The 16,247-nt window shown below is 44.8% G+C and overlaps 2 protein-coding genes across 2 annotated transcripts; one reads left to right on the top strand and one right to left on the bottom strand.

Annotated features, from left to right (window-relative positions):
• Positions 1-1,616: 1,616 nt before the first annotated feature.
• Positions 1,617-11,456, top strand: LOC119332585 (putative disease resistance protein RGA3). The gene is made up of 3 exons (XM_037605759.1): positions 1,617-1,964; positions 7,663-10,150; positions 11,154-11,456. The coding sequence occupies exons 1-2, from the start codon at positions 1,659-1,661 to the stop codon at positions 10,108-10,110; spliced, it is 2,754 nt and encodes a 917-aa protein (XP_037461656.1). The 5' UTR covers positions 1,617-1,658; the 3' UTR covers positions 10,111-10,150; positions 11,154-11,456.
• A 436-nt stretch (positions 11,457-11,892) lies between these two features.
• Positions 11,893-14,749, bottom strand: LOC119334476. The gene is made up of 2 exons (XM_037607034.1): positions 14,566-14,749; positions 11,893-13,397 (listed from the first exon to the last, which is right to left on the bottom strand). Exon 2 carries the CDS (start codon positions 13,389-13,391, stop codon positions 12,225-12,227), a length of 1,167 nt encoding a protein of 388 aa, XP_037462931.1. The 5' UTR covers positions 13,392-13,397; positions 14,566-14,749; the 3' UTR covers positions 11,893-12,224.
• Between the last annotated feature and the right edge of the window lie 1,498 nt (positions 14,750-16,247).

A 16,247-nucleotide genomic window follows, 5' to 3' on the forward strand; every position in this document is an offset into this window, starting at 1 on the left:
CTTGTACTCTGTACCCCATCATAATCGATATAACTTGTTGCTACCATCTAGCCAAGATCAGCAGCTCGGGACCCGACTTTTCTGTTAAGGACTCTTCGTTTCTGACCAGTAAAGTTTAAGCACAAGCGCACAAGTGACGAGACATGAGACGGGCGGCGAAGAGGCACACGGGAACCACTTGTCTTCTCAACCTCCAATAGCATGTGTGAAAGAGAATTGCTTATAAGGAGGTCTAACTCTTTCTCCAGATTCACGGTGGTACTAAACTTTCACCACTTTCCTTGCCATAACACCTACATGGGCTCTTAGAGATTTTTCTAAAAATGTTGGATGGGTCCCAAGCCCATGCCATATTTCAACACGCCACCTGCGAACCGTGGAGGCGCTTTTCGCCCTCGAAGGCAGGCCCAGGAGTCGGGTACTCGAGCATCCTTTATTGAAGTAAAATGCTCCAGACACCATGAACAGATAGATCGAGATTCCCTATGCTTGTGGAGGAGATGAGAATCTTGATGAGAGGAGGGAGTTTAAGCATAGCTCATGTAGCTCGTGCAAGTACTGGTGTTACTCACTACTTAGCCATGTTTGGTAGAATTGAGCAGCGCACTGGGGTGTGGTTAGCTTGAGGGCCTGGTGATGTGTAATATGGACTAGCCTAATAATGGGTGATTGGAATATACTCTTTCCACCCGAAAGAAAGAAGAATGCAGTCCACGGAATCAACATCTGCATCTGCCTCCGCTTGGGTGAATTTGATGGTCCTCCCGTCCCGTGCTCCACAGTGCTAGGGGGATAGTACCACGAGTCACGGACCCTCTTCCCGAGTCTGCTTGCGATGAGTTGTCTATTGTCATCGCCCCCACGACGAACAGTTCAACAAGAGAAAGGCCCACCACATGTCTCCCCTGCAGCGACTAGCATGCTCGGTAATAAATTTTTGTACCTGGTAAGTTTTTTTTCTTCGATAAAGGGCGCTTTTATTATCTCAAAATGTAGCATCAAAGTGATACAAAGCATTAAGAGTATCACCCGGCCTCTGCATAACTAGGATGCACACAGCCAAACACCAGTAGTCTGATAAGTAGAAAGATAAAAGACCGACAATTCGGCAACAGTAGAGTCTATAGACCGACACTATGCCTATGTCGAAAGAGATGGTGGACCGAGCCGGAGATTATGCTGCCATCCATGTTGGGTAAAAACCCCCGTAGCCACCTGCTCCAACAGCGTACACACCGCCTTGAACAGCGGTTGGTACTCCGCTCGTTGTAGCGTACACCACGTACGAAGCGAGTGCGTACAACGGAAAATAACCTGCAAAGGCAAAACAGTTTTGTCATTAAAAACAACATCATTTCTACATAGCCAAAGCGACCATAGTAAGGCATACGCTTCCACCCTTATTAGCGTTTTGTACCTGGTAAGTAGTAGTAGTATCCGACGCATTTCCAGTGCGGTGCGGTGCGGTGCGGCACACCAAGTTCCGCATTTACCCATCCATTATTACCCGGCCGGTAGACATGATGATTGCATCACCCGACGCCCAGGCCAAGCCAAACGCACCCGTGCGCGAGCACTATTTGTCGGCGTTCTACTTCTACCCACCCAGTGCCCTCTAGTCTCCCTCTCCTCTCCCTCTTGCTTCTCCACACAACACAATGGACCCCATCTTCCTCGCATCCGCGGCGGCGACATGGGCGCTCAACAAGCTCCTCGACCACCTCAAAGACTCCGCCATCAAGGCGCTGCTACGGTCGGAAGGGCTCGACAGGGAGGTCGGCCCCATAGAGGTCACGCTGATGCGCGCCAACCTCGTCCTCGGCTCCGTGCCCACCGGGTCGGCCGCCTCCGGGGTGAGGATCAGGAACAAGGAGCTCATAAATCACGTCAACAAAGTTCACCAGCATGCGTCTTTCTTGGCCAATGAGCTCGACAAGGTCAAGTACCAGTGCATCAAGCAAGAGGTACCTTCTCAAATCTACCATTTTCTGTCTTTGGGTTTATTTGGTTGGATCCTAAGTAGCCATGCCAAAATTTTGGTGAGCTCTAATTGTTTGGATTGCAGCGACTGTATCTGTATGTATCTACAATTTTTATTTTTTTACTTTGGCAAGAAAAGATTGGACCTCCCTTTGGTTGGCACCCAAGGACAGATTAATGGTTTAGAAATTAGATTATTATTGGGGACCTTCATGAAAGTGGAAAACGGAAGCTATGGCTGCCTGTTAGTATCACGTTTCCATCTTCATCGGTAGAAGGCAAGATCCACCATATATATATATTGTTTGCCATGGATTAGGAGGAGCAATATGTTGCTTTTGCATGTAGGAGATTTCATTTACGGTACACTGGGGTCAGAGCACTGTACCTGTTAAATTTAGCCGTTCTCATTTATAAAGAGGTTAAGTTAGACTTTTTTACAACCCAATCGAAATTGTGTCTAATTAAATAGTTTTACAACCAAATCGAAATTGTCTTAAATGAAAATAAAATGAACCAATACATCTATTGGTTGCCAATGTGATCCCACATGTGTTCAACCAAGTCATTTTGAAGATCCAAATGAGTGTCAATCACGCAGTTCACGATGGAATTGGACAAACTGTTCAAACATGGTCGGTTCTTGGTGTAGGAGCTCAACATTTTCACCTTGATAATCAAATCCTTGGTCGAAGATATTGTCATCACGCTCGTCCTCGACGATCATGTTGTGCATGATCACACAAGCAGTCATCACCTCTCAAAGCTTTCCTTCATTCCATGACAGTGCAGGGTTTCGAACGATACCCCATCGGGATTGAAGCGCACCAAAAGCACGTTCCACATCCTTTCTAGCACTCTCTTGCATTTGGGTAAATCTCTTTCTCTTCTCACCTTGGGGTTCGAGATTGTCTTCATAAAAGTTGACCACTGAGGATATATACCATCAGCTAGATAGTATCCCTTGTTGTACCGGTGGCCGTTGATCTCAAAATTGACAGGTGGGGAGTGGCCTTCTGCAAGCCTTGCGAAGACTGGAGAGCGTTGCAGCACATTGATATCATTGTGAGAACCTGCCGTGCCGAAGAAAGAATGACATATCCGAAGATCCCGCAAAGCCACCGCTTCTAATATGACAGTGCACACTTTGACATGCCCCTTGTACTGGCCCTGCCAAGCAAATGGACAGTTCTTCCACTTCCAGTGCATACAATCTATACTGCCAAGCATGCCTGGAAAGCCTCTAGCTGCGTTGGTCACCAACAATCTTTCTGTATCAGCGGCAGTTAGCTGCCTCAAGTACTCGACATAGAGCAGGGCGTGGCCTCTCTCCCTATTGCGGTTTAGGTTGGGAGCACGGACAGGGAGTGACCCCCTATACCGAGGAATCTACCATTGAATGTGGGCGTGAACGACCAGTGCAGCCACCACAAGATATTCATCATCCGACGACGAATCGTCCGATGAACAAATGAAGTGGTGGAAGAAAAATTCATCTCCACTGTCCATACCTTTGTGGGAAAAGTGTCGAATATCTTGCGGTCGTGGTGGAAAAGAGGCCACGATGATCACCTCGATGCGGGAGGGATGGTTGGTGGCCGGCTACTGGCCGCTCTGGAGCACTCGTCGGAAGCTGTCGTGGTCGCCGTGGTACGTCGCCGGCGGTCGTATCCCCTCTGCCTCCGGCTACGACGGCGACGGTCAAACCTCCTCCGATCGACGGCCAAAACTACGGCGAAAGTGCGGGTGTGGTGGCGGCCATGTCAAGATGTGGTTTGGTATGGACGGCCGGGGGCCGCGCGGTGAGGAGGCGGCCGGAGAATAGCGGCGGCGCCGGCGACGGGGCGGGGCGGGGAGAGGGGATGCAGGCGTTGGAAGCGAAGGGACTGCTGGTGTCCCCGACAAGCAGGCCACGGGGGAATAAGGGCGTGCGGCGAGCCCGTCCGCACGATGTCCGTTTCACCCCAAATTCGACGCAAGTTTGGGCCGGGGATGGGTCGAAAACGGACGGAATCCGGACATTTGTCCATTTGAGGCCACGCGTTAGGCTGCATTATTCGTCCGTTCTACCCCAAACGGACGCACCCGGACAAGATGGGGTTGCGCTGTGGAGTTGGCCTAGTACCAGAAAAGAACTTGTTAAACATCCCGTTCAAAGAGTCGTTTCTGGTATATGGGAACTAATTAGTATAGTGTAAATGTGTAATAGAAGGTTTAGGTAAAATGGATTAAATATACAAATAGACAAAATAAGATGTAATAGATAATATCAAAAAAGGCAAAAGGTTAATAGTAAGATGCATCTACCATTTTAGAACCGAAATCCCTATTCGATCCGCGTGTTGGATTACTCTGAGCCAAATTTGTTGTCTTTTTATTATGTAGGTTGAATTTGATTGTACCACAACAGAATGTTTTCGATAATGCAATGTAATATTACCTCTAGCCTCTGTAGCACACATGTACATAGCCGTAGTTTATTACAAAAATCATAACGAACAAAGTATACATGCACAGCCATAGTTTTTACGAAGTCATGACCCACGAAGTATATAGCAAGCAAATCTAAGTCACACGCCACATTAAAAGTAACTCCAACTAAGTAACCAATTACATGCTCGCCCTCTTGAACCATAAACAAAAACATAGCGTAATCAACAAACTCAACTGCTAATATGACTACAAATATTATGATATACCTAAGTTTTACTAATGAAAACTTTCAATTTTGACAACATTATAAGGTACTCCCTCCATTCCCTTATACAAGGCCACTATGAAAAATACATTTTGCATCAATACAAGACCACCAACAATAATCGAGGCAAAAAGTAATGATGTTTCCTTATACTAGCAACTTTTTAATACTTATTACATGCATGTAGTCATAATGACACTCAGCCACTTCTTTCTCATTCATTCGTTGCATGCTTGTGGTGTATTAATGATCCCGGTTAACGAAAAGAAAAGTTGACTTGCAAAAGAGTCATTAAATTTTATCTTGGTACCTGTAATATGAGTTTGTGGCCTTGTATAAGGGAATGGAGGGAGTATATTTATTCAGGAAGAATGAGATGACGGGAAGATCATGGGAGTAAGGGGTGTTCTGAATGTAAAAGTGTATATGGGTTGCCCTAGAGTGGGTTATAAAAACAACATGAAAGTTCCACACGTACAGTTATGAAAATTCCATTTCACCAGTGTTCCATTGAAAAACACCATTCCGTTTACATTTCATAAATTTGTGTTTCTTTTTTCATATGTTTCACCCCGTCTTCGTATTTTTTTCAGTACCGATGGAAAGTTTCCGACTAGTTGTCCTTAGCTGTAACCTCATCCCTCCGCCCACTAGGGGGATCGAAACCCATGTTTGACACCCAATGTGTCTTATTCCTGTGGATTATTATTTCAGTGAGATGCAACAAATTCATCGATAGGGAGACGTATGTGGTGATCGTCAATCTTGAAGCTCCACGACTTCAATCTTCAGTAGGCATTGTGTGTACGTGTGGTAGGATGCATGTTTGTGTGCATGCGTCAGTGTTGTGTTTGGGTTTCTAAACAAAACTACCAAGGCAAGCCTCTTTCGTGTTTTATAATACTACCTCTGTAACTAAATTTAAGACTTTGTTGCAGTTCAAATTGAACTGCAAAAATCGTCTCTTCTATTTAGTTATAGAGGGAGTAGAAAATATTAAAATATACATTTTAAATAACAAGTATAAGTTAATGTGGAATCTGACATAACCATTCTCAATTAGTCAAGAAACACAGCAAGCACTTACCGTCAAATAACATCAGTAGAAAAATAACATATTTAGAATGTAACACACACCTTACTAAATACACTTACGAAATCTTCCACCTGTAATACTTTACAGCCATAAATTTGTGAGCACCTAAGAAACCTCTGCAGATTATTTCCCTTGTAAAGTGGTGTTTGAGTTCGTTTGGTTTCAGTGCCCCTCGACAAAGAAGACGTAATGCAACTGTGTTAGCTACTGACCACACCCAAAGCCCCGGCAGCCCCAGCCGCCAGGAACAATGCGCCTGACTGCCATGCTCGACCTCACGAACTACATGCATGTTTGGTTTGTAGCCTAAGAGCATCTCCAGCCGTTCGGCCCCCCAGGGCGCTAAAAAAAAGCGGTCTGGGGGCGAACCGGCGCTAGTTCGGCCCCTAGGGGCGAGCTAGCTCTCAGTCACGCCCCCAGGCGCTGCCCCCTGGACGCGGAAAATTCGAATTTGGTCGTTCCCGCTCACAAAAGACGCCACAAGTCCGGCGATCGCAAGTCACAGTTCGGCGATCGGATATAGTCAGGCGTACAAAAAATAGAGCGGCAGAAGTTCGTGTGCGCAACGCATCACTCGGCGGGCTCTGCCTCAGGCGTCGGCGGAGTTGGCATGCGCGGGCTTGGCGGCGTCGAGGCTGCTTCTGCGCTGGGCGGTGTCAGCGTGGCTTCGGTGCTGCTGGGCGTCGTGGAGGCGTCATCACGCGGGCTTGGCGGCGGCGGCGGCGTGGGCGTCGGCGTCAGCGGCGTTGTCGAGGGAAGCTGGTTCAGGATGAGGCCGCGCTCCGTGGCATGGCGGCCGGCTGGGAGGCGAGCGGGAGGGAGATTGGCGGGAGGAAAGGAGAAAATGGGAGGGAAGTGGGGGAAAAGCGGGAAGAAACGACGGGAATAGGCCCTGGACTCGCCGACAGGGCGGACCCACGCGTCCTTTTCGCTTGTGCCGGCGCCCAGGCGCCCCCAGGGCGCCGGGTTCTGCCTGGGTCCACCGGCACCAGTTTCGGCCTGAGCCGGCGAAAAACAGGCTTCTGGGGGGCGACTGGACCGTTTTTTCGGCGCCGGCGCGGCAAAAACGCCTGGGGAGGGCCTGTTGGGGGCGCAGCTGGAGATGCTCTAAGGTTACCACAACTTAGGTGTGTGTTTGTCATAGACAGTTTCTTGCCAAATTTTGCCACACTTATGATAAATATTTTGTTCACTACTCATTTGTGCCAGCTACGGTCTGGCTAAGGTTAGTTATGGCAAAATTAGTCATAAAGAAAACACGTCGAGCACGACCTCGACTGGCCCCCTACAGTTGTCCCCTATTGACCTCGATGGTTGGTCTCCAAACTATTCACTATTCAGGTTGCACCAATTTTGACTTTTGTGTACATGATCATATTATTTTTGGGTCATTTTTTGCAATTGTACTTGTTATAGCATGTTTAATGTTTTTAAGATAGTTTCAAAAAAAATATCACAAATTTTCAGAGATCGGCAACTTTATTTAAGCGTAGGGTGCTAACGCACCCATGGGAATACCTTTTCTTTTAACTGACCGACAACTTATAGTTGAACTAACATGGTTATCTTCACTTCAATCTGTACTCTGGTGCACTGTTTCTCTAGACTGTTCTGCTGATCTGCCTTACTGCTCTATGAAAAAAAAAATGAAACTCCATGGGCACTAGCACCCACGGTTTTATTGATATAGAAGAAGCATCCCTCATGAGAATTCCAGAAATTCGTCCCCGACGTGGATCGAACTCTGGTCGTTAGGTTTACAATCATGCGCCCCCAACCACTGGGCTATGCCCACGTCCTCGCCTTACTGCTCTATGAAATTTAAGTTCACAGAGCAGTAAAAAATATGAGAATTTTAATCCTAACATTTACCATTTATGATTAATAGGTAAAAAAGAAGAACCTGGAGAATGCAAGCATTTTCAAATCCAAAATGAAATCTATCACTCAAGTTGGAACATCGGAGCAAAAAATCAGTGGATATGACATAAGACTGATAAAAAAGACTGCTGATGAACTGGAGAAGATTTGCAACGATGTTCATGAAGCTCTCGTGGTAGAGAAGCTTGGTCAGATTGTTGAAGCAACAAAAAACATGGATATAGATACACGTGAGACGGTAGACAGCAAAACTGAAACTGAGGTGGTCCCAAGAGAAGAGGAAAATGATATTAGACAACTAATAACTGCAAGTGCATCACCTCATCAACAGCTATTAGTTCTTCCAATAGTCGGCGATGGTGGTGTTGGGAAGACAACACTTGCTCGACAAGTGTACAATGACCAACGTGTGAAAGATAAGTTTGAAATGATGATATGGATTTATGTATCGGCTAATTTTGATGAAGTCAAAGTTACACAAGGGATTCTGCAACAAATACCTAAGTGCGAGTATAAACCAAGTACAAACCTTAACGTGCTTCAGGGCAGCATCAAGAAACACTTGACTGGAAAATTTCTAATTGTTTTGGATGACATGTGGGAAGAGAGCCAGGGCCGCTGGGAAAAGCTTTTGGCTCCACTTAGATGTACGGAAAAAGGGGGTGTGGTTCTGGTGACAACTAGAAAGCTATCTGTTGCCAACGCGATGGGCAGATCCAATGCACCTATCAACTTGGATGGCATGAAGGCAGATATGTTCTGGTCCTTCTTCCAAACATGCATATTTGGTCATACGGATTATCGAGGCAAAAAGCTTCTGAAAATTGGAAAGGAAATAGCTACCAAGCTGAAAGGAAATCCTTTAGCAGCTAAAAGTGTCGGCGCACTTTTGGGAAAAAAACCCAATGAGCATGCCTGGAGAAATATATTAGATAGAGATGAGTGGAAGATTCAAAATGAGACGGATGACATCATACCAGCACTAAGGCTCAGTTACAATCACCTGCCCGACCGTCTTCAGCAATTATTCTCATATTGTGCTCTGTTTCCTAAGGGTTACAAATTTGACAAGGAACAGTTGATACGTATGTGGATTGCTCTTGGCTTTGTCACACATGAGAGGATACCATTGGGAGATGCAGCAAGTTACAGTTTTGATGAATTGGTATATGGGAGCTTCTTCCAGAAAGAGGAACGGTACTTTATTTTGCATGATTTAATGCATGATGTAGCACAAGAAGTATCAGCGTTTCAGTGCCTTACTATTGCTGGCCCAGATCCTCAGGAAGCCTCCCAATCTGTACACCTCATTCGTCATGTCGGCATCTGGACTGAGATGGTGTACAATGAAGGAAACATGGAACGTAATGAAACCTTTGAAGAAAAGTTAGACAAGATACAGGACGGAGATATTCTGAAATCTTTGGAGAGTTTCATGCTTGTAGGCACATATGATGAGAATTTCTCTGCAAAGTTTGCGAAGACCCTGGAAAAATTACAGTATGTTCGTTTACTTCGGTTGTCAATGCATTTCAATGTCGATGCTTTGCTATCCAGTGTCACAAAGTTCATCCATCTTCGGTATTTAGAACTCAGGTATACATCTCAGGAGCGCAAACCTTTACCTGAGGCTATATGCAAGCTCTACCACCTACTGCTACTGGATATCATGCACTGGAGTGGTTTAGATGACTTGCCAAAGGCTATGAGCAATCTGGTGTGCTTACGCTATCTCCTCGTTCCGGGGTCAGGGTCATTGCACTCAAGGATATCAAGAGTTGGACAAATGAAGTTTCTGCAAGAGCTCAGTGAATTTCGGGTGCAAGAAGAGAAAGGCTTTGAGATTGCGCAGCTGGGATCTTTAAGTGAGATCAGAGGGTCACTTAGTATCCTTGATCTTGACAATGTCAAAACAAAGCAAAAGGCTTCTGAGGCAAGGATTAAAGATAAAAAACATCTGAGGACACTTTCACTTTCATGGGGTAGTGCAAGTGCAAGAGAAAGTGCCGCTGTCCAGAAGGAAGTAATTGAGGGTCTTAAACCACATGATCGTCTTGCACATCTTCATATCATAAATTATGCAGGTGCTTCTCCATCGTGGATCGCAATGAAGGGATTAGAAAGCCTCCATCTCCATAACTGTATGGGCATAGATGTCCTGCCACCATTTGAGGAGATGGAATGCCTGCAGAAACTGTCCTTGATTGGCATGTCCTCTCTGAGGGATGTCGACATTGACATGGGGCTTGAGGATGACGAGCTCGAGCTAAGCGAAGTTGAAATAGCAAGTTGTTCAGCCTTAACATCCATAAGGCTTCATTTTGGCAAGATATTGACTAAGTTTGATGTTAAAGATTGTGTGGCACTATCTTCCATAGAAGGTTTGCCATCCTCTGGTCAACGGAAGCACTACGTGATCCAAGGATGCCCTCAGCTTCCTGCTGATACTGTCTAAGATGGATTATCTGCTGGCAAAACCACTCCGAAAATAATCTGTAAGTATTGTTTCTCTGAACCAATGTAGCCATTTACAAATTGTCTTATGCTCATATGTTCTCCTACTTCATGGAAGATTTTACATCAGTCGAGGGATCGTCCTAATTACTCAATTCATGCACTTCTAGATGTGCTGATGATTTAACTGATAGAATTTATCATTGTAAAGTGTAAATCATATTTAACGGGCTCCACCGGCCAGGTTGGACTCCAGACTATACAAGATAAGAGCTTTTCATCCCATCTCACTATATCACTCCAGAAAAAAATCACCCTGATTTCTCTACCCTCACATATCACTCTCCTCTGCAAATTTCTCTCTGCTTAATGCCGATCCAGTCATGGTGTGCCTAACTCTCGTAACCAATAGTGGCCCTACATGTCATGGTATCAGAAATATTTAGAGATCTATTCAGCTACCTGTAGGAGTTTTGTGAGCTGTTTTTTTCCTACCAAAAAAAACTTTGTCTATGCTATCTCCACTAGTTTGACTATATAAATATGTATATACATTTTGGGGAAATTTTATAGATACGTAGAACATATCCACATGTACATGTCCATTTTTATTGAACTTTTAAAAACATTTATACATAAATTTTGATTTATACATATGTGCATTCTTATTTGTTTGTCGTTTCTTTATTTTAGACCATAAGCCATGCACCGCACACGAAAACACTTCATCCACAGCCTTGTTTGGTGTTCTCCACACTCCCCCTCTTTGCCTATTTATTTACCTTTTTTAGGGAAACACAGAACTCTGCTGTGTATTTTTATTGATTTTTAAATAACTGTTACAACAGCATATTGTTCAACAAATAAAAGAATCTACTCATTTACTTTGTGTAGATGTACTGTCTGTCAAGTAAAACTGTTCACCATATTGTTTCGTGAGGATATTCCTATGTATGTAGTTTTCTATTTATTTTTATATTGCTGTTGTCCATCAATCTGAGTGCACTATTTCACTTCCTCTACTGATCTAAGAATCGTTTTCAGGATAAGGAAAGAAGGAGAACAATTTGAATGCAAACTTGTCACTGTAGATTCAAAAGCAACGTGGACTCTTATGGTTTTACTTCGATGTGGTTTTTGGACATTCACCATTGCACTTCATCATCATTTTCTTCGCAAAATAAAATATGGAGAAATTTGTGTCCAATGCGTGTGTTTGGCAGGCAGAGCCCCTACACATTGTTGTCATGGGAACATAAATCCATTTATATTGTTCAAGTTCAATAAGTACAAATTTGCATGCATCGGCATGTTAATCATTCAAGGAAACAAGGGTGACTTTTGATATTCTGCCCATGGGAGTGTGATACACTTGTATAGTTCCTTTTTTTTGCGGTGGGATACACTTGTATAGTTCGCTCCAAAGTTACGCATAATCATATTTGAATAAGACCAGTGTGGTACTCCCTCTGATCCGAATTAATTGACGCAACCTCTATACAATTCTCTATGCAAAGTTGTATAAAGGTTGCCTCAATTAATTTGGATCGGAGGGAGTACAATTAATTTCAAATTAATTTGAGGGTTCAATTAATAGAGGTTGCCTCAATTAAGACCGAGGGAGTACAATTAATTTGAGGGTTCAGTTAGGTATGCCCTTAGTCTTATCACAGTGAAAGAGTTGCGCATTACAATGCATCCTGTTAAAATCATCCACAAGACTTGAAATGCAAAACATCCCTATCAACATACTAATTAAGAATATAACATCATACAAGAAAAATTCGACACAAGGCGAACACACCTCCAATTTCATTGAAATTAAACTGATGATACAGCACCCGGCGTTTTGAAGTTCAGGTGACATCAGTTACAACGCTACACTAGGACAAGAACACTAAGTTCAGCCACCACAGAACAGAACAACAGCCAGCAGGTAGAACACAACATTCATCAAACTGAACCTACCAGCCTACCGACACAGAAACTAACACTGCGAATCTCTACCGTCCATCAACAACTCACCTGTTGTAGTGAGGAAGAAGCCCTTCCAACTCCAATCTCAGATTCATTACCAAACAGTTACTCTCAGGATCAGTAGATTACAAGGCTTGATCATACAGCTTCAGGAGGGAAAAACCATGTCGGACGCCACTGGCCAGCGTGACGTGGTGGTACTGCTGCGGTGCCTGACATCAGCGGCATGAACGTCTCATTCCTGACGTTGTAAACACCTGCGTCGCGAAGAGGATTTGCAGAATACTTCGGCCAGGGATAGTCACACATGAAGTAGATGCAGTCCTCTTGGTATCCAGTGCATTCTCCAGCACGCAGGGACTTGCAGCTATGTTGGCCAAGAAAGAGCGCATGGCCATCCAAATCGCTTACTGTTCTCCATCCTACAGGTTCAGTGCGCAAATCTGCCTCAAAAACCTCAAGTTCAATAGTACGGTCATGCTCGAAACAGTCATCAGATGTTGGATGGGCCATAGAGCGAAACCACCGTATCACCATCAACAGTCTACCGCCACATTCAACCAGATACTGCCTTATCATCCACACCACTCTCAACGAGGATTGAAGTGTTCCACCCAAGTCACCCGGAGAGTGAATTATGCACTTCATGAATGAAATACCAAGGTCCTTGTCTAATTCAAAGATGAAAAGTTGGGCAAACCCGCACAACGCGTACAGCTTTCCATCAAAGAATGAAACATCCTCGAGCTCCAGAACTGGATGCTCATCGTCTTTGAACGACTCAGTGACAATCGGTGGCTTGCTAATACAAAGTGTACCGCAATTACCATTGTCCATGATCAGTGCAGCAACAAGGGAACAGGAAGATGAGTCAAGGGGAAAGGGCACCACCAACTTGTAGAAAATTGGACTAAATCTAGAGTCGGGATCAAATATTTCACGTTTCCATACTTTGGCTAGCTTAGGAAGCTCCAACCTAGTGTTGGAGAAAGGGTTCATCAAGTAGCACACATCATCATTGTGCATGAGGAATAGCCAGTTTCCAATGGAGCCCTGGCAACACGCACCTTCTGGTAAAGATATGCGGTGAATCTCACCGCTTGGAATGCTGAGGAAAGTACCATCGGGGAGAGTGAGCCATGGAAATGGAAGAGGAAGGGGTTGCAACATACTATTAGAGCGCCATGGGCAGCAGACAGCTCTTAGACGAACACGGTCAGCTAGGGAAGGGAGGCGCTTGAGAACAAGTCCAAGGAGTTCTGGCGGAAGATCTGACCAAGGTCCATACTGTGCAGTGTCCATCATGCAAGTCTACAATAAAAGTCATAGGATTCATAGTTAAACAGAGTGAAAGTTGCAACTAGCAATACATATGCTTTGGGTGCTATTTTAAGACGAAATGTCGTCAACTCAACTTTATAAGAAAGCTGCAGAAGTTCAGAGTATCATCAGAATACGAAGCTGTGGGGCAACCATAAATCCATCATACAGAACTAAACTAGTGAAATTACATTCGTCAAACCACCTTACCTTGCGCTACGCATATATGCTTCTTGCAGTTGGCAAAAACAGTCACGCTAAGCAGTACACTAAGCGCCATTCAGTCGGCATTGTAATCCGTAAGTACTAACTCCACATAAGATTAGATAGTAATACTTTTCAAGATAATGAGGTGGATGACTATGACATAGAAGAAGATTCTTTGATTCCTTTCCTCTAACTAGAAACACCAATATCAGCACCATGAGTACACTAACTATGAGAGAACCGTGTTCCCAATTTCTCATGTGCAATATCCTCCCAACAATGGCCCAGTAACTGCACTTATCCTATTTTCATTTTGCTTAGAAGAAAAGGGTGTCCTATTAACTAAAAACACGTATAGAAAAGAAGTGCTATTGTATTCAAGTACAAGCTGAAAGCCTGAAACGATGGCTGGCTAGGCATCACAGGATAGCATATTACTGAATTAAAGCATAGTACTGAATATTTGTTGCTTTGCATCAGACCAAAACTCCATTACCAATCGTCGACTAAAAGAAAACAAATTTTGGTTAGGATAAGTGGCAACTGACGAAAGAGGTGTCTTTTTTCTTCCTTATTAAGAGTATATGCTGAAAGAGTGATATGCGTTGCATCAGAACCAAGAGCGATAGGTGTTCCTTCCTTTAGTGTATAATGTATTCATACACATTTCTACCAGGCGCAGATCTACTAATTAACTGAAACAATTTTGGTAGAAAAAAAAATAGGGATTTGCAAAAGAGGTGCCATTTTATATTTCTTCAATAACAGGGTGAGACATTGAGAGGTCCGCATCAGAGCCAAACATTTCTAGTTCACACCAGGTAAAAAAAACCACCAAGAATAGATCTACTAGAAGAAACAATGGCGGTCAGGTAAAGCATCAATCCGCCCAGCCAGATCTACTGGAAGAAACCCCTGACAAGATAGAGAGTGCCAAGGCGGTAGGGCTTACAGCTTGCTGCTGAGTCTTGGTGCCTCGTCGGCGAGCCGGTGGATGGCGGGGAACAGATTCGGCCTCCAGCGGATGAGGTGGGGCGGGAGGCTTGCTAGTCAGAGGCAAGTCTCAAATCGACAGAGCAGTAGGGATTGGAACCTGGCCGGGGAAGGCCGATGGGAAGAGGACAGAGTGAGCGAGATCCTACTTAAAACGATAACTAGAAAAGCCTTTCAAACATTTAAGAAATCTTGGAAACAAATTTACATGCCCATCTTCGATATCATTCTATAATATCTGTTTAAGAGCATCTACAGCCGATGCCTCAAACCATCTCTCATATTTCGTGGACGCGCCCGGTCAGTGACCGTACAGAGAAGAAAAAGCATGACCCAACCGGACCCCTTATATCTTCTTTATATGTCCGGACTGTCCGTGAACCCGCATATCCATCTCAAATACGGGGAGGATATGAGGGCTCACGGACACGTCCGGGCGCGCCCAGTCAATCCGTCACATAAGACACAGTCCCATCCCGGACCACCTTTTCTTTTTCTTTATTCATTCTTTTCTTTCTTTCTTCATCTCCATCAATTACGTGCAAGTGACCCGAATATGAGAAAGAAAATGAGACTAATGGTTGCGTGGATGAATAAATAGGCGTTCAAAACGGACACGCCTTGTCATTGACCAGGCGCGTCCGCAAGTGTTTGAGGGGTCGAATTAGAGGTATGCGGTGAAGATGCTCTAACCTTATCATTTTATATTGTTGACAGGAGAGCTGTCAAATCCATTGATTAAAAAAAGTATTACAAGAAGACCCCAGAGAAATAATGCACCACATAAAGACAGGTGTAAATAACAAAGAGGCTGCTCGGTTTATACTAAGGAAAACCGAGCAAAAACCTAAAGCAACGGCTAGCTAGATTAGACCTAAAGCACCATGGTACATACAAAGCGACGGAAGGCCAACACCCTGTAATACACCGAACTCGGTACTCGAGCGCCTACACAGCTACCAAAGTGCACACCGACAACTATTGTATCGATCCGCTCCGCCTCCTCCCATGAGAGGAGGTAGGTTTGGTCGCTGGCGCCGTCCACGTGCATGGCTTCCTTCGCTGCCGACCCATCCTCCTCCATCGCCTTGCCCCTCCTCCTCTTCATCGGCTTCCTTGCCCATGGCCGCTGCGAGCTGCGCCACCTTTGGCTCGTCATTGCAGTCATCGTCTGAGGATGACGTCCGCCGCGGTGACATCCCACTGCTCTACCCGCGGCAGGTGACGAGCCATGGCAATTCAAACGGCGATGACAAAATTGGGTGGCGGCGGCGGCGATTTGGGAAGAAATGGGGCGGCCAAGAAAGATTTAGGGTTTGGTGTGGCACCGGCAGGTTTTGTACTGGCGTGGGCGGGTTCAATTTGGCATCTCGCTGCCGGTTGAGCCATTTTTTTTATGAGAGGAGAATTGAGAAGAATGGGTGTGACGTGCTCGAATTTGAGCAGAGAAGACATAGGGTTAACTCAAAATTTTGAGGAGTTATAGTTATAGGGCTCCCGTTAGCTACGGTTTGACTCCCCAAATGATGCCAATATGAGGAGTTACAGAATTTAAAGCTTCTGTTAGAGATGCCTGTAGTCTTGTATCACAGCAAAAGACTTGCATTATAGTGCGTCCTGTTAAAAGTCATCCATAATACC

The sequence above is a fragment of the Triticum dicoccoides genome, chromosome 7A, assembly GCF_002162155.2.
Source record: "Triticum dicoccoides isolate Atlit2015 ecotype Zavitan chromosome 7A, WEW_v2.0, whole genome shotgun sequence".
NCBI lineage: Eukaryota > Viridiplantae > Streptophyta > Magnoliopsida > Poales > Poaceae > Triticum > Triticum dicoccoides.

Excerpts from the sequence above, each read along its gene's own strand:
- LOC119332585 (XM_037605759.1), top strand. The coding sequence starts at position 1,659 with ATGGACCCCATCTTCCTCGCATCCGCGGCGGCGACATGGGCGCTCAAC. Across the intron at positions 1,965-7,662 it reads ACCAGTGCATCAAGCAAGAG|GTAAAAAAGAAGAACCTGGA; the intron begins GTACCTTCTCAA and ends TATGATTAATAG.
- LOC119334476 (XM_037607034.1), bottom strand. The coding sequence starts at position 13,391 with ATGATGGACACTGCACAGTATGGACCTTGGTCAGATCTTCCGCCAGAA.